The sequence below is a fragment of the Blastomyces gilchristii genome (genome assembly GCF_000003855.2).
Source record: "Blastomyces gilchristii SLH14081 genomic scaffold supercont1.40, whole genome shotgun sequence".
Classification (NCBI taxonomy): domain Eukaryota; kingdom Fungi; phylum Ascomycota; class Eurotiomycetes; order Onygenales; family Ajellomycetaceae; genus Blastomyces; species Blastomyces gilchristii.
The window spans coordinates 58,137-81,448 of NW_003101643.1; the positions used below are offsets into that span (position 1 = coordinate 58,137).

The window sequence follows — 23,312 nt, forward strand, 5'->3', positions numbered from 1 at the left end:
ACTTGGTATGTAGGCACAAGCTTGTGTGCTTGTTCTTCTTTCTCAATTTAAGCACGCTATGTATCGAAAACTCCTGGCACGCCTTATTGGAGATAGATATGTTGAGAGTCATCGACACGCCTGCGGCATTGTAACAATAGCATTGGGAGCAGCAAGGTGCCCATACCATCACATTCATCATAACCAGTATTTTACCGTAGAAAACCAACAGGGACATCACCTGCTTATAGTATCGTCGAGCTAGAAAGTTACTCCGTAAGGTGTAGGAGAAACTGAGGAGGAAGTTTGATGGCTCAGGGCCCTGGTGCGAGAAAACTAGCCTGAGGTTCAGTGTCGGTTAACTTTGAAAGGCATCCTGCTATTGACTCCTCCTTCATTCACTTCCTTGGCTTATTCATCTCAAGTCGGTCCTTTTTATGTTCAATACTTAGTTGGAGTTACAGTTGAATGTGGTTCTAGATTCTAACTTTTGCCCCACTTCTACATTTTCATGCGCCAGCTTCCCGGTTTAGGTTAAGCTAGCCTAGCGTAAATTAGCTAAATTGGTTCGCTTAGACGCGCGCTTAGCCAAACAGAGCACGACGCGCCAAGCCCCTGGACATCTAATCCGTATCTGGTCATCTGCTCCAAATACCATCCGCAGATGAAAAATGCCCATCACACCTTTCAGAATCGCTCGGTTAAGTATCGTGAGAGCCATCTGCAGAGCTTCATTGAGCAATCTCTTTGAGACGTCGTTCGTTCCTCGCATATATATTTATGTTCTTTGTGTGCTAGGCTTTTGGGGAGATGCCTCAGTTCCGATTCTCGTAGAATGCATCCAACAGAGCGAGACCTCCAAGGTATGAGGAAAGAACAGAATCCCAAGTTATATCGAGAAGGATCTAATCCTTTGTGCTCTTCCACTCCTGCGTTGCTATTCTACAGACTTAAAACATGATCTGGAGGCGCTCAGTCGATTTACCTCAGGTCGATGGCTCTGGGGTGAACATCAACAACTTACATGCTGCTATGTCAAGTTTGACATGCCAAACCTTTTGGAACTTGCTGCGTCTACCATTGGATCAAAATCGTGTGTTCATGTTGTTAAGATTTCGGAGGGCCAGTATAACAAAGTGCTTCTGCTTACCATGAGTGATGGGCGCGAGGTGATTGCCAAACTGCCAAATCCCAATGCGGGCAGACCGCACTTCACTACAGCCAGTGAGGCTGCAACCATGGACTTTGTACAAGCTGCTCCCTTTTCTTTTCATTTGCCTTTCCGTCCCGTATAGGCAGTATCGGCACTAACTTCACTAGTTGGGTAATGTCCTCCATCTCCCAGTTCCGAGTGTCATGCATGGAGCTTGATAGCGTTAGAGAACTCTGTTGGAGCAGAGTATATCATTATGGAGAAACACCTCGGTGTGATGCTGAGTGACGTGTGGGGAAGCATGAAGAAGAAGCAGAAAACTCAGATTGTGCTGCAAGTTGCTGATATTGAAAAAACTCTTGCTTCAACTAAATTCACAAAGCTTGGAGCTTTGTACTACAAGAATGACCTCCCCGCTACGCTCGATACCACGATACCGTTGTATGTTGACAGGAACAGGAACAAGGTACACAGTGCAAATTTTGGCATTGGACCAACCACCAATCGTTTGTTTTGTGACTTTGGGAGAGGAGACCTGGACACCGATCGTGGACCTTGTAAGATTTCTCCCCAACCCTTTTGACAACTATTTTCATATGCTTAACAGTGCGGAGTACTTCCCAGGGTCTACACCTGCGGAGTTCATGATGGCCATTGCGTATTGAGAGATTGTCTGTGCAAGGGCAGGACTCATATACCCATTGATGCCAGAATGTCTTTCCTACGGACCCAGACAATACAAGCCGAGCACTTCGAAAAAACTCTCCGCATTGAACAACTATCTCAAAGTGGCGCCATATGTTCTACCAGAAAACAGAGCAACCCATGCATCAGTTTTATGGCACAGTGATTTGCTTTTGCAAATTATTTTTGTCAATTCTGAAGAGTCAACCCATATCCTGAGCATCATTGACTGGCAATCTGTCAGTGTCTGTCCACTTTGAATGCAAGTCACATGCTCCGGTTTCTGGATTACAATGGCCCGGCTCCTGGGGAACTGCAGCAAGTCTGTCTCCCTGCGAACTTTGACTCAATGACTCCACATGAACAGCAGAAAGCGAAGGCATTGCATTGCATCAAGCACAGACACTACACATTCTTTACCTGGCTCGATTCTGTCAAGTCAACACGAAGCCTTCCAGGCCATGCAGGGTCAGGGTTCACTCCGTCACCAAGTTATTGTTGCCCCAGGGTTGACATTAACAGAGTACGAACCATGCCTCAGGAGCTTGCTGAGGGATGTGGTAAAAGAGTGGCAAAAGATTGTCGGCGTGGGATCAGACGGCTTACCATTTGTGTGCCATGCCTATTGCAGTTCTCGGGCGCCGAAGTCCAGCAGCAGGGACAGGACGAAGAGCTGTGGGCTCGGGGGGTGGAGCTCATGAACAACTTTATTAGTGACACCGGATGTTTCAAACACTGGGATGGCAGGGTCAGCGATGCGGATTATGAATTGTCAAAGAGACAACTGGCTGACGGGATAGCGCGGGTTTTTGAGCCGTGAGGCTAGGAATGAGGAGGAGCGCAAGGCGTGGCTCAAAGCCCTACCATTTGTGGATTACGAAGAGACTGAGTGAAAGGACTATTTCTGTATTTATATTGACCGAGGCTTTCCGACCCATCCTGTTTCTTGAGGGATACGTAAGTGATGGGCTTTCCTCCCATCGTCTAAAACAGCCCTGGACAAAATCAAATTTATGGATATATGAAGATTGATTTGCTAATTTAATATCGTTTTTTGATGGGTTGCAGGTCGCTTGGATGATGCGCACTTTCCCAGGAATAAAAACCACATTTGTAGCCTAGGGGAATATCAGCATGCGTATTGCCTGTGGAAAGGGAGGGAGGGAGAAACGCAAAAGGGATAATAATCATACAGTCAAGGGTCCACACTTGTATCTCAGCTTCGCGCAATAGTCCTGGGGAAGAAATTCTCTAGCAGTCATGAATAGCTTTTTTGCAGCCACTCAAACCTAAAGGAGTCCGGCTCAAAGGAGCCGTACAGATAGCGAACCAACTTCCCGCGCGTTATTGGACGGATGGTACTCTAGTGTTGCCATGATGAGATTTGGATGGCTAACCGATGGGTGAAGATGGCGCTATCAATGTTGATGCTAAGGTTTGGAGGATGAGGGGACTGAAAGAGAAGGGAGTTGGGAGGACCTTACAACGTGCTTGATGAGGGACATCCTCTGTCATATTACTTTAAGCACAATCGGCGTATGAATTTTATAAGAAGCAGTGATCAGTCTGCAAACATCTACATCTTTCTCGGAGTTCATGTTACTCCGATCGTCACACACAATTCACAGCAATGCATTCTCCCTCTCAATATACAACCAAGAAAGGAGAGAAAAGTAAGACGGGGTATAAACAGTTTACATGAATTTTCAATAAAAAAACTTGAAGCCAATCCCCAAGAACTGCAGAAATAAAAATATTAAGACAGAGATAGAATCCGGGTGTTTATCCGCCGTCAACTCAACGAAAAACCTCTAAGCCATCCATCTCCTGCCAGCGATCATTCTCCCAGTCTACTTCTTTTGCACCGTCCGTGATCTACCCCCTCCCCCTTCTCCCCCTCTTCTTCTTCCTCTTCCTCCTTTTCTCCCTCCTCCCTCTTCCGCTTCCTCGATCTTAAAGCGTCCCCCCATCCGACCTCAGGGAATGATAACCATAAATAATGCCCCGCGGCCGACCTAAACATTCCCGTCGCAATGCGCTCTTTCATTCTGGCCAAACACCGTTTCTCCCTTGTAGTTAACATCACGCCCTCTAATCCCTCTTCCTCCTTTTCTGCTTCCTCCAATGCAACAGGGAACTTCCATGTAAATGATTCCTTCCGCGTTACGGTCGCCCGGAACACAACTCCAATGACCCGTGTCAAGTTTTGAAATAACGAATTGCACATATTACAAGCCCCGTGACTAGTGCCAATAAACCGGAGGGGGGTTATATAATATTGGTAATTTTGGTGGCTCGAGGTTTCAGTGACACCATTCCTGATACGCTGGAGGAGCAAGTGGAGGACAATAGAGCATTCTGGATGGGCTCGTTGTCGGATTTCGGGGTCGTTGTTATCACCGCATTCTCTGGTAAAATAGTGAAGCCTCATGGACCTGCTCCTTGGGACCTTCAGCGCTTGGAGCATCTTTCGAACGATTATGGTCCAGCCAGCGGATGAACTTGGTATGTTCAAGGGCCGCTCAAGGGTTCGGACGTCGTTCACCCGTAGTGTTTTTCCCCCGAAAAACATGCCACGATCAGGGACGTATCTCGCACTGTCGACTAAGGACTGGATGGCGTCGGATATAGAAACGATATCCATGATATACGAATATATATCGAAACCTATTCCTTCTACAGTTAGAATTTCCAGTTGGTAGAATGGACATGACATAGAGGCTAGCTCACATCATTAGGAGACCGAGAATACAAATGATATATCACGTCAAGGTAGTTGACGAACACGGTAAACGTACCTAAAATTTCGTGGAGATATTTTAATTCACATCGCATGTCATAATCTCCAGCAAGTAATTTAAAGGTATTCCGCATTACCTTCATAGCACAGAGAAACAGCGACAACACCCGATTCCTCTTGAGAATCTCTTTCCCATGGACTATGACATTGACGATTATCCACCGTAGGAGGGCCCTTATGGTGAGCAAGGAATCTCTCGACTTGTATTCCTTGGTACTGACAACTTCCTGAGTAGCACTGTAGAACTCCTGGAAAAGATTATGGCCTGTATCCAGTGGCTCGAGAATTTTCTGAGTAAAATTGTCATAAGTAAACATATAGACAGCGTGATAGACATTTCTGATTCGTTTCTGTAATGTATTAAGCTTATTTTGTTCCCGCATTCTTATGAGATAGCCCAAAAATACGCCATCCCTCTGCCGAATCCGCAGGTCATGTTTGTGCTGTGCAACAGCCACTCCTTGGAGTTTGTGGAATAAACCTTGCAAATAATCTAGTGTCTCTTTTGGTATCGATTTGTCTGACGCAATGGATAAAATGATTTCATTACGCGGTTTGTCAATTTGCATAGCGCACGCCGTTGTCTCCCCTGTCGCTCGAGATAAAAGTATTTTTGCTATGGCATCTAATGGAGGAGTAGTGCGAGGGGAGTGGAGTATATCAGTTTTCGTGTCCGCAATACGAGATCGCTCATATACCAGGCCATTTAGGGCCTCAATATCTTCGGGTGAGACTTGAATAGGGCGGTCATCTTCAAGTTCCATTTTATAAAAGAGTAAAGATGGTCGAATGCCGATCTATCAAATTAAGGGGAAATGCTTCATTTATCTCCGCTGCGTCCTGAAAGAACGATTTGGGACGCGACAAAAAGTCGAGAACAGACACAACCGGCTGCAATGTATTAAAAACAAGCTCTCAAGGTGAGCGATCAACAAGCTATGTTATCAGACGTATTGGAGCTGCTTTCTTCGAGTGAAACTAGCTGTAAATAGCGCTGTGCTCTCTATCATTCCGTTCATCTCGTTGGTCGCCCAAGTAGAAGAATATAATGACAGCAACTAATAGTTCCACGATGAGAATCGAACGGATCTTTCACTTATCGCTATAGCAGGTCTTTGTCGTATTACTCCAGCTCTTGATTAACAAGACCATCAATATCGACTCGCCGATAATATGAAACGTGCTTCAATTCTTCCCAGAACAGAGCCATGCAGTCGTGTGAAATAAGAAAAAGCTGAGCAGGGATGAACTTATCTGTTTCAAAAAAAAGTAAACCAAATTAATACGAAGCCACAGGTATAAAGGGATCTAAGAGGGAAACTGCGACTCATTGGACAGGATCAGGGGAAATAAGAAAGGGTGGATGGCAGCAAAATTCTTCAGAATGGGAAGGAAAGGGGACGGAGGGATCTCACCATCTCTGAAATTTGTCGACGCAATATGGCCCTGACCTCGCACCACCCGAGCTCCTTTGAAGAGATTTTCATCAGCGATCCGGATTAATCCTCCTGGTCCGATATCCTCTGCCAAAAAGGATATTTGCCCGCGAGGTACGTTCGGATCACCGGTCAACTTTATGGCTTCTAATCTCCCTCGTGGAACAGGCAGTGACGAACCTGCCGAAGAGGAATATGTGGAGCTTGCCGAATCATTCTCAGTATCTGGTTGTTCGTCGTCATGACATTGTGCGAATGGGCCATCCCGCTGCAACACGAGTAAGAATTCGGATCCGTGGCCAGAGTAATCCCCCACCCAAATACCTTGGTACGGCTTTTCTCGAGTCGGAGTATAGAGCTCAGGCTGCAAAGTTGCATATGTAGATACACCATGTCTGGTATTGTTTACATCAAAAACAGCCCCGAAATTTCCAAGTTGTGCCCAGCGCCTAACCTGGAAAGCTGACATGCAAAGATTCTCATATCTCTCAGGAACATTTCCTCTCGGTGTGAACGACAAATTTTGCTGTTCTGAGAGGTCCACGCGCTCATCAGACGGGATAAGCCGCGGCGGCCACACAATCTTTTCAGGGTCGTCCTCATCCTCACGGGGCATTTTGGCACACAAAATGAAATTGTTAAAAACACGCTGGGCTTCAACAGCCATGGGCATTCGAAGTTCTCCAAAGCGCCAGTTCATGGATGGTGAGGATGGTGTGGGCAGATAATTGACCAGTTGCACGACCGGGTCATCCGTCCACAAAGAGACTTGCGGCTTGAACGAGTGTATAAGGACCTCGGTATCATAGGTCCACGTTTGGAATTGTCGAAAGGTATGTTTGGCAACGACCCGGTAGCCTTCGATCATACCTTTGCGCGAGTTGTATCTCGTCACGATAAGCTTTCCTGTGTCGATCACGTCGGAGAACCAGATCTTGTTGCGCGCCACGAACCACAACGGGAATTGGGATATGTATAGCTCTCTCCAGGTATTGAATGGAGCAGGTTCACTAAGGGTATTCGGCAAATTCGAGTTGACGAGGTTCTTCCAGAGGAGATCGTTCTGTGTGTGTTTGGACAGGGGGCGGCAAGTGGAGGATAATGCCGCCAGACTAGGGGGTGGAAGAAAAGATAGGATCATGTAAAGAATCTCTGGAGGCATGAGGACTAAGGGAGAGGTGCCCTTCTGGGCTGTGCTCGTGTTGCTGCTGGTCATTGCTGCACTTATATGGGCTTTGAAGCAGTGTCAGATATCGAGGGGAAATCTTGGGAAGGCTCTGACTGCTCAACACCGGGCCATCTTGTCATCGTAGAAAACGTTATAGCTACCAGCTATAAGAGAAGTAGCTGGTCTATCATCTGGTGTTGTAGGAATTACTGAGGTAGCAGTGGTATGTATTGAACTTGACAAGATGGCAAGTGTGTTGTCGCCTCGACTTGGATGGTGGGTGTTGCTTGCTGATGACATCACCGAACATCGGCACAACAGTCGCTGAGGGACGAAACCGAACTAAGGCAAGCAATAATTTTTGCTGCTGCGGAATCTTATTTCCCTATCTCTGATAATACTCGTTTGAGTCTAGGGGTCTATACATATGGTTAGCCTAACCTAGGAAAGTCATGATAATAAATGACCTTATTCATTGTTCCCACCAAAAGTCTGGCAATAGCAAAGGTCAATTTCGTCAGTGTACGATATAACCATGTCTATACTATCCATCTAATGCGTATATAAATAAGAGACCCCTCCGTGATATTCATAAACCATAACCTCCAACGTTCCAGCATAGATAAAGAAAGCATACACCTCGCTAAGAGCTCACCAAAATCAAAATGGAACAAATAACTGTATATACAAAACTACCCATCATAAAAGTACCCCTCAGAGCTTCGACGCTTTCCCTCCCTGCGCCTGCCACTCCTCCACCCGCTTCAATCCCCTCTCCTTCTCCCTCAACTCCTTCTCCGCCTCCCTTCCCGCCTCCGCCGCATCTTCCCCACATCTCTCCAAAAGCTCATATGTCTCCCTAAACATCTCCCTTCTCAACTGACCAAAAACTCCGGAAACAGGCAACGTTGTCAGCTTCCTCTTCTCAATTAACGCCAGCGCCTCGTCGAGACCACCAAGGCCATCGACAATGCTATGTTCAAGCGCCTCCTTGCCGCTAAACCGGCATCCCTCTTGTACTATAGTTCGAAATATGGCTGGGTTTGCAATTTTCTCCCGGAAGATGGAGCACATGGTGGGCTTGAGGGCGGCGCCAAAGTGGACTTCGTTTAGACAGAGGAAGCCACGGGAGGGGTTGAAAATGCGGTAATCATGGTACATTGCTGTCATGAAACCGCCGGCGAAGGCGTGGCCGTTTATCAATGCAACGGTAGGGAGGGGATAACTGTATTTTCGAGCCGGGGAGGGTGGGAAGGTGGAGTTAGCCGGGTGTTTCTTTCTTGAAGGAAAGACGTACAAAATAAACCAAAATAAATGGGCATGGGAATGGGAATGGGGAGGGAGGCTGTAACAATATCAAACTTACGTCAACAGACGCTTGAAAAGAGCAAAGAGGTTGTTTTCGAAGAAACCCTTGGTCGCGAAGGCCTTTTGGAGATCCAGGCCATTGCTATAGAATTTCTGAATAGCAGAGGTGGTTACTACGACTCCGGGAGGGTATTTGAACTGGATGATATCCAGGGAGAGGAGCATGGCCTGGCAGAAGTCCTCCGTCACGCGGTTATCCGGCGCAAAATTGAAGGTCAGTAAATACACGGCATCCTGCGGCTGGGTGCATGTGATGACACCCTCCGATTTCTGGATGGTGAAGAGGGGAGCTGCCATGGTGAACGGGAAGGAGAAATAGAAGGGCGGCGGCCTGGAATGAATCGGCGTTATTCGAGGTTAGATTATTGTAGAGGTGAATGTCTCGAGAAGATGTTGCGCTTAATTTATAAATCAGTAAAATATCTACGGGCTCTGCGCGCAAGGTTTTCACATGCTAGTTCAGCGAAGAAGAGAAATGAATGCAGCTGGCAGCGAAAGAGCTGAAACGTCTTTATATAGAAACCTTGGGTTAGCGGAGCGAGCAGGCTTTGGAAACTTAGGTCGCTTGTTTAGGTATACGAATTCCCTTTCAATGCCTTGATTTGATGTCTTATTTGACAAATCGCAGTTCCATCAGGATCGTACTCGCAATGATTAGTTGCGCCCTTCCACAGAGATACGAGCTGCGCAAGAGCCTCGGCTCAAATCGAGTCACATGACCTTGTATGCACTCGGCAGGGTTAGTACTGTACATTTTATTGTTGGCCCCGGTTCTATTGGGTATACCCGGGGCCATCAGGACAGATATGATATATCGCGATGAATAGTCACCCCGTAGTTAGAGGTTGTGCTGCTGCGTCCCTCGTAGCACTCTCGGATCCCTTAGTCGTCCCTTGGAAGCCAACATTGGGACGAGGGACTGGGTACGTCTGTGATAAGATTTTTCAGTCAGTGGAGAGTAATCGCGCGAGTTGCTGGCTTGCTCTCCTACTACTTGGTCATGCCAGGATCATCTACTCCATCCGGCTACCTTTCTGCACTTCAGACCGCGAAGCGAATCCCATCGGCAGGGACGTACTATTTCTTGCAATGCCCAGCTATGTTGATCGCCCCAAAGAACTCATTGCATGTCGCTGGCGACCATCAGTGATATCAGGATTTCATTTGCAGTAACCACTCCCGGGCCCAAACACTGCTAGAAACTATGATCAGGTTGTTGTGAGCCAGCCCTCTTTCGCTGGAACCCAAAGGTCTGTGAGGGGGAGAACCCGCGGGATGCTAGCATAGGGGCGTTGGACAGTGGACACTGGCATGCAGCTTGACATCCGATGCTGCGTACACTTTTCCTTCCCGTCTTCCGGAATCCGAGGTTTTTAATCAGGAGAACATCAATTATTTCCAGGGGAAACGACTCTGAGTTTGTGAAATTGAGCGGTCCACTATATAATACGTATCATGTGTGGTCATTTCATAACTGGATCAATTATATCGTATGTTCCGAAATCGCAATTACCGTTAAGTTGAAGTGAAGAGGATCTAGTATCCCCTCCTTGACTCTTGGGAATAAAGATGATACACGGTTTTCGAAAAAAAAAAAAAAGCACTCGTTCTTTGCTGTTGTGAATAAATACGCGGACCTAGCGCTTGGTTTTCCAGTTCGGGTATGTTGTTTATTTACCTTTAGCCTAATCGGGCAATTCTCAACCTCCCGAGGTCAAGAGCTCAACCTTCACGTCGTTGCCAAAAGATAGATATGATATAACAAAAGAGATACGAAATGCCAGTTTCTTTCTGTTAAAATATGTTTACAAAGAGGAATAAGAATAAGTTTGAGTGCTGCGCATTGACAGCGATTTTCATTCTGCAATAAAGCGTTCCCCCCACTCCAAGCACGACGCTAAGAATCGCGTCCAGCATTGACCGCCCAACAACCAGACGAAGTGTCTAAATTGTTGGCGCCCAAAGGCCCCTTTCAACCAGCCAGTATTATTATTTAGCAAAGGTTAACGCGTCTAGTTTGGGGATTCTTTCACTACTGTTCCCCCCCAGTCCTAAATAGCGGCGTTGTTTTGATTTTGCCAATTGGACGATCTGCTGTCCGCGCGGAAATATATATGTCTCCTGCACCCCAGGTTTTAACGGGTCTTTTGCCTAAATCATAATTCGCTCAGCTTCCTTTGTCCAGTCTGGGCGAGAAAATTCATGGGGAAAAAGAGAGTGCATGCATAGTTGTTAGGGAGCTTTTGTTGTGTGAACTACCTGACATTCTACAGGGCAATTATTACGCGTCACTGTGGTTGAAAGCAAAGGGTGGTGACGGGAGTAAGACTATATATCAATTTCCACTCTTTTGCTGTGGAAATATGAACTAAGAGGCTGGTGCAGGGAGATTGAGATTCGCATTCCTCTATGATTTTGTTTCTTGGTACATGACCCTAAAGCCTTTTGTCCATGTTCCCGTTTATGAACCCCTCCAATTTACTTGCTTTGTTCTCCTAACCAATATCAGATTTACTAATTTCTACAATACCAGACCCAATAAAAAACCATTAAGTGTCACGGAACAGGCGCAGGTGTCAGTTCCAGTCACGGAAGGGTACCATGGCCGCTAAAAATAATTGCCCGGCCAGCAGGCGAAATCACAGTCCATATTCTCCAGCACCGGCGGAGAGCAATAGCAGGCAGACAGGAAATGCTGCAGGAAGCATTATCTCATCACGACCAGTTCTCATGGAACCGCGAACACCGTCGAGAAAAGCGAAGGTTGCGAAAAGAGTGCGCTTTTCAGGCCCAGGTCCTCCCGTTGAATCGTTATCCAGTTACATAGATAACAGCCTGTCAACTGGTTTAACCCCAGCGATCAAACGGACGAGGATTGAATCTCAGGACTCCCCATCCTCCAGAGAACGTAATGCCAAAAATCTGCGTCGCCGTCGCTCAGAACCCACTCCGCGGGCAGACAATAATGGATTAAAGTATGAATTGCCGGAGCTGCCATCTGAGACACAAACGTTCCAGTTTTTGCCGTTTAGTGCAATACTTGATCCCAGAGCTAGACGGCGCATTGCGCGGTTTGGGCTTAGTGAAGAGATGAATTACATTATGCAGAGGAAAAAGGAGGAAGAGAAAGCGGAAAAGGCCAGAGAAGAGGAGCTGATGAACCTGCGCCGAGAATTAAGCGCCCTAAGAGAAGTGAAAACCGAAGCTCAGGACGACAGCGTACCCCGTACCCCGGAAAGAGTTAGAGAGTTGTCTAGGGCACGACAGAGAATTGAGGAATTGGAGGCGCTCTTGAGGAGGTATGAGGACTCAGCGCGCGCGGATAGTCCATGGATGTCTCAAACTGCAAACGAGGATGAGGAGATGATATTTATCGGTGATGACCTGACAACGATGGACAATGAGATGCTCACCACTTCATCAAGTCCCATTCCTCCTTCCCGCTTTACTCCGAGCCACTTACGCACATCCGACGCGTCGACACAGGTTGCTCTTCAAGACAAAGAGCAGGAGGCAGAGAACAACTCTCTAAATGCGCAACTCCACAATATGAGACAGGAAAAGCGCGCCCTTTTCAGGGAATGGCGCGCGCTTGTTGGCTCCAATGAAGCGGGTGCAAGGGACCGACCCCCACTTGACAGCGCTCTAGACAGTCCAGCTTCCCCACCACCAAACTTTTTGCCTCAAATCGCCACTACTTTACGCAAAGCCCTATCTCAAGAATCTCGAGCTATTAAAGCACTGGAAAATGTAGCGAAAGACCTCTCTGGGCACGGTTTTTATGGTACCAGCGCATCTGAAATACTCGCAAATATGGGTGCCCGATTTCGTCAAGCCAGAATTGCACTCGAACGAGCTGTGCCTGGCGAGACTGCGAATGGAGATCTAACCAATTGGAAGCAAATTATTGACATGCTTGTCCAGAGAATAAACATCTTGGTCCAGGATCTTGCGTCGACCAAGGAACAAGTTTCTGGTTGTGAAAATCGAGAAGCAGCGCTGCGAAATCAGTTTAATATGACATTACATCGCTTGGAACAGGCAAGTAAGAAGAACAAGACACTCGAGGAAGCCAGTGATTCTATGGCAGAAGACCTGATGCACGTTCGGATGAAGATGCAGAAGTTAGAGCAAGACATGAGTGTCTTAGAAACCGACAAGGCCCGCCTCAACAACGCAATTGAAAGATATAGAGCTGATCTCAAGATCCTGGAAGAGCTGAATATGAAGCTCGAAGATGATACTATCTCCTCCATGCAAAAAGTCACCGAGCTTGGACAAGCGAACTCGGCCTTGATGGAGGAAAACGAGCGGTTCAAGCAAAAGATCACTGAGCTCGAACAAAGCGAGGTCGACCAAGGAGCCATCCGTGAAGAGATGCAGAGGTTACTCGAACAGCGCACAGCAGAGCTAACGTCTCTCGAATCGAAGATCGAACAACTAAAATCCGAACACGACCAAGCCATCACTTCCCAGTCAAGCAGCCATGAGAAACAAATGGGCGCAATAAACGTCCGTGTTTCGTTGCTCACCAATGCATTGAATGAGGCCCAATCGGAACTACACACCCTACGTGCGGATAAGACACGCTTGCAGATACGACTAAACTCTCTACAACAGCTATTTTCTCGGGAGACCATTCATGCCGCGAAGGAAAGGGCCAGCGCCACCGTCCAGGAACTCATGGAATGGGAACGAGGAATGTCCGCTTTATACGCTAGCGGTATTGGTAGCCCGCAGAGTCAGAATGGTGGACAGAAAGATAGTCCTGACGGCAATGGCTATCGTAGCATCACGAATGATAATAGGGATGGGTTCGCGGCTATTGGGAGCGAACCGATTACACCTTCTTGCGATAGGTATGTGAATGTGGAGATCCACCGAGGGAAGAAAAGGAGGAGAAGACGCCCGGATTCTGCGATTCATATTGTAGAAGAAGAGGCGGAGGGGGAAGGTGAGGATGGTTTTGAAGATTCCGGTATTGCGGACAGGTCATAGTTAAGGGAACATGGTTACACGCTGCACTGTCAGTTCACGTTCCTTTGTTATTTTATTTGATATCTCATTTGTCTTCTTTTGGGTGTTGGCAGCCATTTCCCCTCTTTCATTATTCCATAATCTACTTTGGTCATCTTGTCATACTATATATGCTGGAATATTTGTATTGGGATTCCTTACAATTCTGTGCTTCTTTCTGTTACTTCTGGATATGTACGCAATGTCAGGATATAGATATCGTACAATATAGTAGCCTTCTTTAATTCGCCAGCGTTCCAGCTGATTATCTCGGGGGTCCATCGTGTCCTTGAATGGCAATAGCAGTAGCAGAGTACAACTTGCGTCAGCGTTCATATAGATGTTCGCCTACTCCATTAACTAGAGGCTATGCAGCCTCAGAAGCTAAACCGTCTGCACATCCAAACAGGACAGCGGATCGCTCTACGACGCACCCTTCGCACCTTGAGACAAAAACAAGATTTAACACCCGGATCTGTCGTGATCGGTCCAGCCAAACATCTTTTGCTCCCGTGGATGGTTTCAACGTTCAAACCTTCAAATAATGGCAATTTAGGTCTCAAGCGAGAATGCCATTCTAGATGCGAATAGGAGCAATGCCCATAGAAGCTGGGATATTTTCACCATGATGTTGCGCATTGTTGCTAAAATTTGATGATCGCCAGTAAACGCAGAAGATAAATGGCTCCCGTCCTGTCTACAATGATGAAATTTGCAGGGTTTATGTGGTCTACACTGTTCAGAAAAATGGGATGCATCATATCCCGTTGCAAGTTGTACCGATCCTCAAAATCAAGCCACCTAGTAATTATCCGATGGGTGAACTATAAGGTGAGTTCACATCCTCTTACCAGTTTGTCGGCTTCTCTTCAGAAGCCATATCAATCCAATCAGTAACCCTTCGAGGAGATAGTGACTAGAAGAATCAGACGGAATCAATAAGCCATGAAGCTTACACCCGTGGCCGGGCATCATCAACGCGACCGTTCAAGGCTTCGATATCTCCAACTGGCAAACATCCGTCCACTTTGCGGGAGCATATGAGTCAGGAGCTCGCTTTGCTATCATCAAGGCATGTCCACAAACCCCCTAATATTCTCGTGCTCACACGCCAAACCAATAAAATAAAATAATATCCCTCTCTAGGCTATCGAAGGTACCCGCTACAAAGACCCGTCCTTCAGCAGCCACTGCACAGGCGCCACAAAGGCTAGCTTTATCCGCGGCGGCTACCACTTCGCGCACCCGGGCTCTACAAACGGCGCGGAACAGGCCAACTATTTCCTCGCCCACGGGGGCGGCTGGAGTGATGACGGCATCACGTTGCCGGGCATGCTCGATATCGAAACCAACCCGAACGGTAACCAGTGCTACGGGCTCAGCGCATCGTCTGGGTCCAGGAATTTGTCGACACGTGCAAGTGCAAGACGGGCCGGTATCCGATGATCTATACGTCGCCGAGCTGGTTGCAGTCTTGCACGGGAGACAGCAGGCGGTTTGCGAGTATGTACATGTCTACTAATGATGACGCGGTGGGCGGAGAGTCCTGGCACGGCGCCTGGTGGTTAGGCGCATACGATCTGGCAGTATACAGATAAATATGAGTTTTGGGGGATGGGGATTTGTTCAATGGGGATGAAGAGGGCCTGCTGAAGTTGACCACTGGTTGAATCTTTTTGGCTGGTCCTTTGGTTTTGTTTGGGTTGTTGAAACTTGTAAAGCCAATGACTGTGAAGGCGTGTAGTAGTGTTTATGCGTCTGTTCGCTGCTGGTTCTGGCGAATAATGGGCTGATGATAATGGAATAACTGTATATATTACAATGATTGTCGAAAACAGCGCCCCTCATGAATAATATTCCACTGTTGCTGCAAACTTATAAGGGCTGGGGAGTAATATATATGTATATTATATATATTCTCCTAGCCTTATGTAGTTTTCCGGTCTCCGCGTATAAGTGCATTTTACATAGTTTGTATATGCGGATAGCATTCTGGGGGAAGGGTTTAACCCCTAGTTATCCATAGGAGGTGAGGTTGCTCTGACATGATCGCGCCTTCAACAAGTGCAACTGTCGCGCGAACGCGACGACCAACATCCATCTACTTGCATTCCCCCAACAACAAACCGTTAGGAGCATTGCATCTATACGCTTGGAGCCGGATAGAAAACTCCTTATCTGGCACGTTTCACTGGGATAAGCGGGTTCCTGTAGCATCTATCAAGGCCGCTCCGCCATGGCGTCATATCCCTTCTCTGCCAGAGATTCTGATATCATCAGCTCATTTACCAGGAAGGCCGACAATGAGAGAACTCATCCTTTCTCAAACCCAATTAAAGCTATATATAGTGTGGTGCAAGTGAAGTGAATAACCGAATGGTTCGTTCGTTATATTTTACACCTCAGGTTTCCCTACATTCTCCAGCAATGTGAGATTTTCGCCACCGATGACCCCAGAAAGAGTCACATAGGTGCCTATATATACACAACTACATATAAAGAGAGAAACATCGCCCTGATAATGCCTGTCAAAGAACATAACTACACCCTCTCCGTCACAGCTGGCCCCAGCTACAACCCCTCAACCCACAAGCCAGTCGCCGTCAACTCCCCCATACCCCACCTCATAGAAACAGAGCACGCAACCATCGACCTCCGCGTACGCATACAAGACTACACTGGTCAGTAGAAACTATCCATTCGACAATCTCCCGCCCTTAAATTAATCACTAAATAAAATCTTTCACGCGCCCTACCTAACTTCTATCCCTCCGCAGGCCTCCCGCCCAACTCCCCGCGCACCTCTCCATACTTCTCCCACCCAACCCGCACAAAAGACCAATACTCCATCGCCGTCTCCTTCGTCCCCAAGCACGCGATTCCCGGCTCGGAACTCGTCTTCGGCAACGATTTCGACCGTCCTATCCGCGACCGGTTGCCGCCGGGCACGAACCAGGCGCTGAGGATCGTTCAGTGGACTATTGACCCCGGTTTGGAGGGGGATGCGTATGCGGATAAGCCATATTTGTATGGGGCGGCGTTGTCGAGTTGGAACTATTTGAGGGTTTGCGGGGTTGCTAAGGAGAGGAAGGGTGGGGATGCGGTGGTGGGTGGAGAGGGGGAAGGAAAGGGAATTGGAAATAGCGAGGAGGAGATCATTGAAGAAGGTGGGGAGGGTAGTGGGCAGGAAATGAGGAGAAAATTAGGTGTTCCTGACGACCCTGCGGGGAGGAGAAAGTTCTTTCTAACTGAGGGGAATCGGGAGCGGTTTGAGTTTGAGGAGGGGAGGCTGTATAAAGCAGATTTTGGGAATGGGTATTTGGGGTTTAATGGTGAGTTTTCTTCTTCGCCTACCGCCTCTTCTTCTTGTTTATTGGACTGATGAGAGCATTGATGATGGTACATATAATAGATTTCTCCCTCCGTCTTCCCGGGTTTAAAATTAAGGTGACTAAATACATCGATGCGAAGAACCATCAGCTGCGCTATGTGCTGAAGAATAAGCGCACGGGGGATGTATATTTTGTAGTGTTGTTCACGTTACTTTTGGGTCGGGGGAGCGTGGAGGATGATTGGGATGATGAAAACGCCAATGATGCCGACGATGTGGATGAGGACAACGGTGAGAATACGGAAGGTAGCGATGATAGAAGGTATTATGACGACGACGAGGGTGTCGATTGATTTTTGCTGTGAATATTTTGAAATGATGTTTTTTCGACGCGTGAGGTGGTCGCCATTGTTAGCAGGCCGCCCCTTTAGATCGTTTGCTTACTCTAATAGTTTTTAACATACATTGCGTCGGAAATTGGGATTGGAATTTTGGGAGTACATACCGGCTCAAGCGGTTCGATATCTCTAGGATGATAAGGCGATTTTAATATATGGATGGTGTTGTGCCGGTGGCTGGAGAAGACAAGCATCGATTAATCTTGAAATCTATCTATTTTGAATAACAATAAGTACCCATTGGCCCATCGTTTGTGCGCCTTTTTGCTTCTAACTCCCTTCCACCCTTCTACGGCCCAAGGGGTTTACACACCCACATAAATTTACCTGGCTCTCACAACCTCCTCAGCACATCCGCAACGACCTCGTCCGTCTTCGCCTTGCCCCCCAAATCGGGCGACAAAAACTTCCCCTCATCCAAATTCGCATCAACCGCCTTGTAAATGATAGCAGCAGCCTTCTCCTCGCCCAAAAACTCCAACATAAGCGCCACGCTCCTCAGCGTTGCGATCGGGTTCGCAATGCCTTTGCCCTCAATGTCCGGGGCAGAACCATGGCACGGCTCGCCGATGGCAAAGTTGTCACTGACGTTGGCGCTGGGTACGAGGCCCAGTGAACCGACTAGCGCCGCGGCACCGTCAGAGAGGATGTCGCCGTAGAGATTTGGCGCGACGATGACGTCGTAGTAGGATGGTTGGCGGAAGAGTTTGTATACCATTGAATCGACGATTTGTTCCTCAACAGCGACGGTGTCGATGAAGAGAGGTTGGGCGAGTGCGCGGCGTGCCGTCTCGCGGAAGAGGCCGTCGGTTTGGCTGAGAACGTTGGACTTGTGGGTGATGGTGACCATGGGTTTGGACCTGGTGTTCACGTTGTCGCTGGCGGCGGCGGTGTCGCGAATCTTTTGTCTGCGCAGGGCGATGTTGCCGGCCATGGTGGCGATGCGGAAGGAGGCATGCTCTGAGATCCGCTTGATGGCCTCGGCGACCTTTCCGTTGGGGGAGTCATAGGTTTTCTCGTCTTTGACGTAGAGGTCCTCGGTATTTTCGCGGACTATGACGAGGTCGATGGGGTTGGAGCCGGAGGAGCCCGTGGTGGTGCGGACAGGGCGCACGTTTGCGTATAGATCTAGTTTCTTGCGGAGGGCGACGATTGGGGAGGAATAGCCCGCGACTTTTGTGCTAGGGGAGCTGGAGGTTTTCATGAGCATACGGTTCTCACAAGTCGGAGGTATTCATAGATAAGCTAGATAACTACCTGACAGCCCCGAACAGCGCACCGTCACATTCCTTCTTGAGGATCTCGACGGTTTTATCAGGGAGGGCGGTCCCCGTCTTCTTGAAGGTATTATAGCCCGCCTCGAGGTCGACAAAGGAGAAGTTTAAACCCAGAGACGCAGGTAAGGATTCAAGGAGTTTGCGACCAGCCTGTTATTATAACTTCGCTCAGTATTTTAAATCTTCAATAGATGTTTTTTTTCTTTCTCTCTCTTTTGGAGTTCATATCGAGTCATCGTAGCAAGGATATTGGATCAGCATACCGGGATGACTTCCCTCCCAATCCCGTCACCGGGGATGAGGCCTATATAAATTTGTTAGTAGCAGTAAACATCAACGGAGGGGTGTATAGAAGGCAATTGACCTATTCTCAGTGTTCTGGCAGCCATCGTGGTAGAGCTATTGCTGGTGGAAAAGTAAATCTTTCCTCTCTATCTCAAACTCAAACCGAAATCTTGGAAAAACATTCGCAGCTTCCGGTCTCGGAGCCAAGACCGCTTATGTAATGTGACCTCGGCCAAATTTAAGGTTTGGTTTGTGAACATCCCTGTGTTTATGTTTTTCCTGATTGGGCGATATAGTTTGGGGAATTTTGATGATACATTTGCGAATCTGGGCCCTCGGGAAATCAGATATTCTCTTTTGTGCAGTTAACTAATCTATGTCTATGCTTGTACGGAGTACGGAGTAGTTCATGGTGAAATACAATGCCTATGAGAAATTATGCGGTGTTAGTAATACAGGCCCAGATATAACCTCCACCAGGCGCCCTTCATCCGCGCTGCTTGAAACACCCAACAGGTTTCAGGCAGAAGACCTCGGAAACGGTTGCATTTGAGCTAGGATTAGATCCCGCTCAACTCAAAACCCTCTGGGAGTGTCTAACAATTCTTCCTTTGGGTCAGGCAGAGAATCATCCAAAATTAAAATGACGTTGGGATAGCTCTGTGTCTTTTGTCCTGTCTCTAAAAGAGGACAGCTGTTGATTGGCCGCTCTATATGCAGCATTCCGGGGCGTTGAAGGTAGATAAATATATGCAGATAGGCAGACAGGCAGATGGTCCCTCGATTCCCGAAGAGTATATTCCTGGGACGACAAAATAGCTGATTGCTACTGAACACCGCGTTCGTTAATTATTTATATCTGGCCGTGGATGGGTGTACAGATTGTACAAGTCACTGCATTAGTTATTGTCCTTGCAGCCACGTTCCCCCATGTGACCCAGCAGAAAACCCCTTATTTCATATTTCCTCTTGTTGTGAGTAATAATAACTAAGATACGAGGCACACAGAAGAAAAAAGAAAACAAATGGAAAAAGAACAACCATCTGGCGATCACCAACGTTTATATTCTTGGATTCTTATATTACCTTCAACCCTCGTTCCCATTGCATTCATGAGTACTCCGTACGGAGTATAGTACTAACCTTTAGTAATTAATTAATTATTATCATCCATCTTGTCTTAGCTTCTTCCTCTCTCCCTGGATCCCGCCGGCGCTATGTTATTTAGCTAGCCGTCAATCACGTTACCTGCTCCCTCCTAGGTACTACGCGTTGTTGCTCCTTTCCCTTTTCTGCCTCATCCTCATCTTCACCGTCAACGTCGCCGGTTTCACAATTCCTTCCCCAGCCAACAACCTTCCTCGTCCTAGCAATACCCCCTCGTATCCCTTGTTTTATTTTCTCAATCTATTCTCGTCTCAACCTCTTCTCTACGGACAATCACATCTCGACCTCCATCCACACCACCTCTCTGCATGCGTCCTCTCCCCTAACCTCCATCCCCGCCAGCAATCACATCCCCCGTCCCCCGCGCTACTGACTGACTGGTTGACTGGTTGACTGGCTGGTTGACTGAGTGATTGATTAATTGATCCCTCCTGATCATCCATCATGTCGGACAGTCGGGCCCAGACTGGTGTCCGGAGCCTGCTGGCCCGATTTGAGAACAATAACAATAACCACTCATCAACTTCTCCCCCTTCGAGAGGCCGCTCACCAATCGATCATGACCGCCCCGGCTCCGTCCGCCCTCTCTCTAAGGTTCGAGCAAGCTTCGTGGCCGTCGAACGTGCTGGTCAACCTGGAAGTCCTCCTATGTGGGGGTTGAGAAAGGCAACGGATCTGGACAACAATAATACCAATAACAACAATAGCAGCACCAATAATTCCCCTGGGAAGCTGACCAGAACCATGTCTAGTGGCGTTGATGATGTGGGTAGCCCCATAGAGAGGTCCGTTACTATGTCTTCAGGTGATAGTGCGGATAAGGCTGCTATGATGGGCAGGTCGTTGGCTTCCTCGCCGCCAGATAATAATATGAATAACAATGCCAACAACAACAGCAATGGCGGACTTCTGAGTAGTGGGAATGTCAATAGACCTTGGGCTGCAACATTACCGTCTCGACTTGTGGATTCCCCTACACCCGGCAAACAATCTACCTCGCGAGACGTTTTGACGTCCACTACTACGACAGAAGCGAAGGAATTAGGCAAACCCGAATCAAAGGGTGATTTGCAAAAAGATTCTCCCCGGGCAAAGGAAGGAACACCAATTACCACTGCTCGTATGAACGGAAAATCGTCAGATAAAACTTCGCCCAAGAACTCCAAGGCATCTACAAATTCGTCACGTCCCGCGAAACTTGTTGTCGGGAATGCAGCCAACAACACTATGTCTAAGAATTCTTCAATAAAGAATATGAAATCGCCTCTCCCTCGAACCCCCAGGACACCAACAACTACCATATCTAATCCCGGTCCCAAAACCACACCCAAGGAGACAGACAGATCTAGAGCACCTGCGACAAGACAGCCCACTCGGACTGCGGCAGACAAACCTGTAGGAAAACCCAAGTCATCAGTACCCTCCCGGGACAAGATGAAAAAGTCATCTTCCGAAAATCTTCCCGGAAATAACAGATCCCGCACAAGGTCTCCAACAAAGCCAATCCGCCTCCCAAATTCAATGATAGCACCAACCGCGTCTTCTGCAGCGAAAACAAATCTGGATGGCCGCCCAGCAAGCCAAGCGGGCACACGCACATCAACCCTCACCCGCAGACCCTCGAGTTTGAGAAGTGATCGAAATACCACTTCGTCAAGATCAACTGGTCCAGCAGCATCTGCCACACAAAAAAGGCCCGCCAGAGCATCCTCCCTTGCTCCCCAGCAGAATACGGCCTATGACAGACCCCGGTCACGCGTCAGCAATGTTGGAGCTACCCGGCCCCCTGATGACTCGTTTTTAGCAAGAATGATGCGTCCCACTGCAAGCTCCGCAAGCAAGATGCATGAGAAGGTTGAAATCAAAAGCCCACCTCGGGGTTCTGGTCCACCAAAAGTTCGGAGGAAGAGTGGGGAAAGTGCAAGCAGTAATGTTAGCGCGACTGCGAGAACTCCGCCGTCCTCGAAGAAGAACAGTGTTGCCAACTCTGCGCGCACAGTGTCGTCAAATGGGCATGTAGAACCCCGCAAGGAGCAGGAGCCGGATGGTGCTCAGGCTCAGGCTCAGGCTCAGGCTCAGGCTCAGGCTCAGGCTCGGAGTGAGATCACGGCTGCCTCTGCTGCTGAGGTCGAGATTGCTATTCAGGAACCCCAACCTGGGCCAACTTTGGAACCGGAACCGGAACCGGAACCCGAACCTGAACCCGAACCCGAACCTGAGTCAGAGCCAGAGCCAACAGTTGATGAACCAGAACCGGCTGCAACCGAGCCCATCCCTGAGCCCGAACCCCAGCCCGAACCCACCGTTTCCGAACCATCTATAGCCCCCGAGCCTGTTGTCTCTGAAGCCTCACCTGTACCGGAATCTGAGCCCCGACCTGTTGTTTCTGAACCAACTGGCCCCGAACCTGCTGCAGCTGAACCCGCTGATGATTCCTTGCTAGAGATTGCAGAAGTATCCGTTGTCGAAGAGGATCCCGCCAAAGTTCCGTTGCCCGAACCTACTGAGAAAGTCGAGCTATGATATAGCTACTCCTATGGGAAGAGTGGAGGTGTGTGCTCATTTTAACTTGCATATCCGCCCTTCGACCCCTTCTGGTATTGGTCACGACATCAACAAGAGCAACAAGAACAGCATCATACATCTTACTAAGCGCTATTTTGACTTCATTTCAATTTTGGATTTCGTTTTGGCTACATTTCGATCAATATCAATCATCATCTCCAATATATCTACGTAGTTTTGACTTTTTTTTTTTTTTTGTTGGCCCCGAATTCCGCTCAAAGGATATAAATACCCCTATAAATTGTTTGTTTTATCTTATAGCATGGATGGACATAGCATGCATGCTTGCATTGCTTTACTATCCTTGACTTTGACTAGGCCTTTGCTTGCCTAAACGAAGTACACAATGAGGGGTGATATATTTTTTACTCTTTTTTTCAATCAATACACATTCTTCATATTATGTATCTTTTATTTTGAACGCCTTCTACCTTACTCTATTCTACGTCTTTCACAGTCAGTCAAACTAGCTTTGCTTGTGTGAGTTCATGTGTGTGTGAAAGAAGAGAGGCTATGTGTGGTTTCCTTTTCCACATGTTTCTTCTATCTTTCAAATTTCATTCTCATTCTTCAACCTCTCTGTCTTCCCTCTTGCTCCGGTTTTACTTTTATTTTTCCTTTTTGGTTTATTTTTTTTTTTTTTTTTTTTTTCCCTCTCACTTTTTACATTTCTATTATCTTCTAT

The 23,312-nt window shown here is 47.7% G+C and overlaps 9 protein-coding genes across 9 annotated transcripts; 5 read left to right on the plus strand and 4 right to left on the minus strand.

The window, feature by feature from the left end:
* Positions 1-814: 814 nt before the first annotated feature.
* Positions 815-2,908, plus strand: BDBG_09359 (phosphotransferase enzyme family protein; the record flags this gene model as incomplete). The annotated part of the gene is made up of 6 exons (XM_031723975.1): positions 815-842; positions 928-1,203; positions 1,354-1,689; positions 1,747-1,978; positions 2,084-2,773; positions 2,885-2,908. 5 exons carry the CDS (start codon positions 815-817, stop codon positions 2,634-2,636), a joined length of 1,425 nt encoding a protein of 474 aa, XP_031581361.1. The 3' UTR covers positions 2,637-2,773; positions 2,885-2,908.
* Positions 2,909-3,653: 745 nt separating this feature from the next.
* On the minus strand, positions 3,654-5,380 carry BDBG_09360 (uncharacterized protein; the record flags this gene model as incomplete). Its single annotated transcript, XM_002620218.1, has 2 exons — positions 3,654-4,483; positions 4,615-5,380. The coding sequence occupies 2 exons, from the start codon at positions 5,378-5,380 to the stop codon at positions 3,654-3,656; spliced, it is 1,596 nt and encodes a 531-aa protein (XP_002620264.1).
* A 359-nt stretch (positions 5,381-5,739) lies between these two features.
* BDBG_09361 (F-box domain-containing protein) lies at positions 5,740-7,268 on the minus strand (the record flags this gene model as incomplete). The annotated part of the gene is made up of 2 exons (XM_002620219.1): positions 5,740-5,870; positions 6,032-7,268. 2 exons carry the CDS (start codon positions 7,266-7,268, stop codon positions 5,740-5,742), a joined length of 1,368 nt encoding a protein of 455 aa, XP_002620265.1.
* Positions 7,269-7,890: 622 nt separating this feature from the next.
* BDBG_09362 (enoyl-CoA hydratase/isomerase) lies at positions 7,891-8,885 on the minus strand (the record flags this gene model as incomplete). Its single annotated transcript, XM_002620220.2, has 2 exons — positions 7,891-8,445; positions 8,587-8,885. The coding sequence occupies 2 exons, from the start codon at positions 8,883-8,885 to the stop codon at positions 7,935-7,937; spliced, it is 810 nt and encodes a 269-aa protein (XP_002620266.1). The 3' UTR covers positions 7,891-7,934.
* A 536-nt stretch (positions 8,886-9,421) lies between these two features.
* Positions 9,422-13,929, plus strand: BDBG_09364 (uncharacterized protein). Its single transcript, XM_002620222.2, has 2 exons — positions 9,422-11,013; positions 11,122-13,929. Exon 2 carries the CDS (start codon positions 11,190-11,192, stop codon positions 13,584-13,586), a length of 2,397 nt encoding a protein of 798 aa, XP_002620268.1. The 5' UTR covers positions 9,422-11,013; positions 11,122-11,189; the 3' UTR covers positions 13,587-13,929.
* Positions 13,930-14,351: 422 nt separating this feature from the next.
* Positions 14,352-15,050, plus strand: BDBG_09365 (murein transglycosylase; the record flags this gene model as incomplete). The annotated part of the gene is made up of 2 exons (XM_002620223.1): positions 14,352-14,435; positions 14,751-15,050. 2 exons carry the CDS (start codon positions 14,352-14,354, stop codon positions 15,048-15,050), a joined length of 384 nt encoding a protein of 127 aa, XP_002620269.1.
* A 478-nt stretch (positions 15,051-15,528) lies between these two features.
* On the plus strand, positions 15,529-17,642 carry BDBG_09366 (uncharacterized protein). Its single transcript, XM_002620224.2, has 3 exons — positions 15,529-16,285; positions 16,382-16,936; positions 17,017-17,642. The coding sequence occupies exons 1-3, from the start codon at positions 16,126-16,128 to the stop codon at positions 17,286-17,288; spliced, it is 987 nt and encodes a 328-aa protein (XP_002620270.1). The 5' UTR covers positions 15,529-16,125; the 3' UTR covers positions 17,289-17,642.
* Positions 15,901-19,165, minus strand: BDBG_09367 (homoisocitrate dehydrogenase). Its single transcript, XM_002620225.2, has 5 exons — positions 18,975-19,165; positions 18,874-18,914; positions 18,591-18,760; positions 17,441-18,523; positions 15,901-17,380 (listed from the first exon to the last, which is right to left on the minus strand). Exons 1-4 carry the CDS (start codon positions 18,997-18,999, stop codon positions 17,668-17,670), a joined length of 1,092 nt encoding a protein of 363 aa, XP_002620271.1. The 5' UTR covers positions 19,000-19,165; the 3' UTR covers positions 15,901-17,380; positions 17,441-17,667.
* Positions 19,166-20,506: 1,341 nt separating this feature from the next.
* Positions 20,507-22,585, plus strand: BDBG_09368 (uncharacterized protein; the record flags this gene model as incomplete). Its single annotated transcript, XM_002620226.1, has 1 exon — positions 20,507-22,585. The coding sequence occupies one exon, from the start codon at positions 20,507-20,509 to the stop codon at positions 22,583-22,585; it is 2,079 nt and encodes a 692-aa protein (XP_002620272.1).
* Between the last annotated feature and the right edge of the window lie 727 nt (positions 22,586-23,312).

Coding starts and splice junctions, on each gene's coding strand:
- BDBG_09367 (XM_002620225.2), bottom strand. CDS start 18,999: ATGGCTGCCAGAACACTGAGAATAG. Junction 18,915..18,974: donor TGCCAGAACACTGAGAATAG/GTCAATTGCCTT, acceptor AAATTTATATAG/GCCTCATCCCCGGTGACGGG. Junction 18,524..18,590: donor GCGCTGTTCGGGGCTGTCAG/GTAGTTATCTAG, acceptor GAAAACCTCCAG/CTCCCCTAGCACAAAAGTCG.
- BDBG_09366 (XM_002620224.2), top strand. CDS start 16,126: ATGCCTGTCAAAGAACATAACTACACCCTCTCCGTCACAGCTGGCCCC. Junction 16,286..16,381: donor ACGCATACAAGACTACACTG/GTCAGTAGAAAC, acceptor ATCCCTCCGCAG/GCCTCCCGCCCAACTCCCCG. Junction 16,937..17,016: donor TGGGTATTTGGGGTTTAATG/GTGAGTTTTCTT, acceptor TACATATAATAG/ATTTCTCCCTCCGTCTTCCC.
- BDBG_09364 (XM_002620222.2), top strand. CDS start 11,190: ATGGCCGCTAAAAATAATTGCCCGGCCAGCAGGCGAAATCACAGTCCA.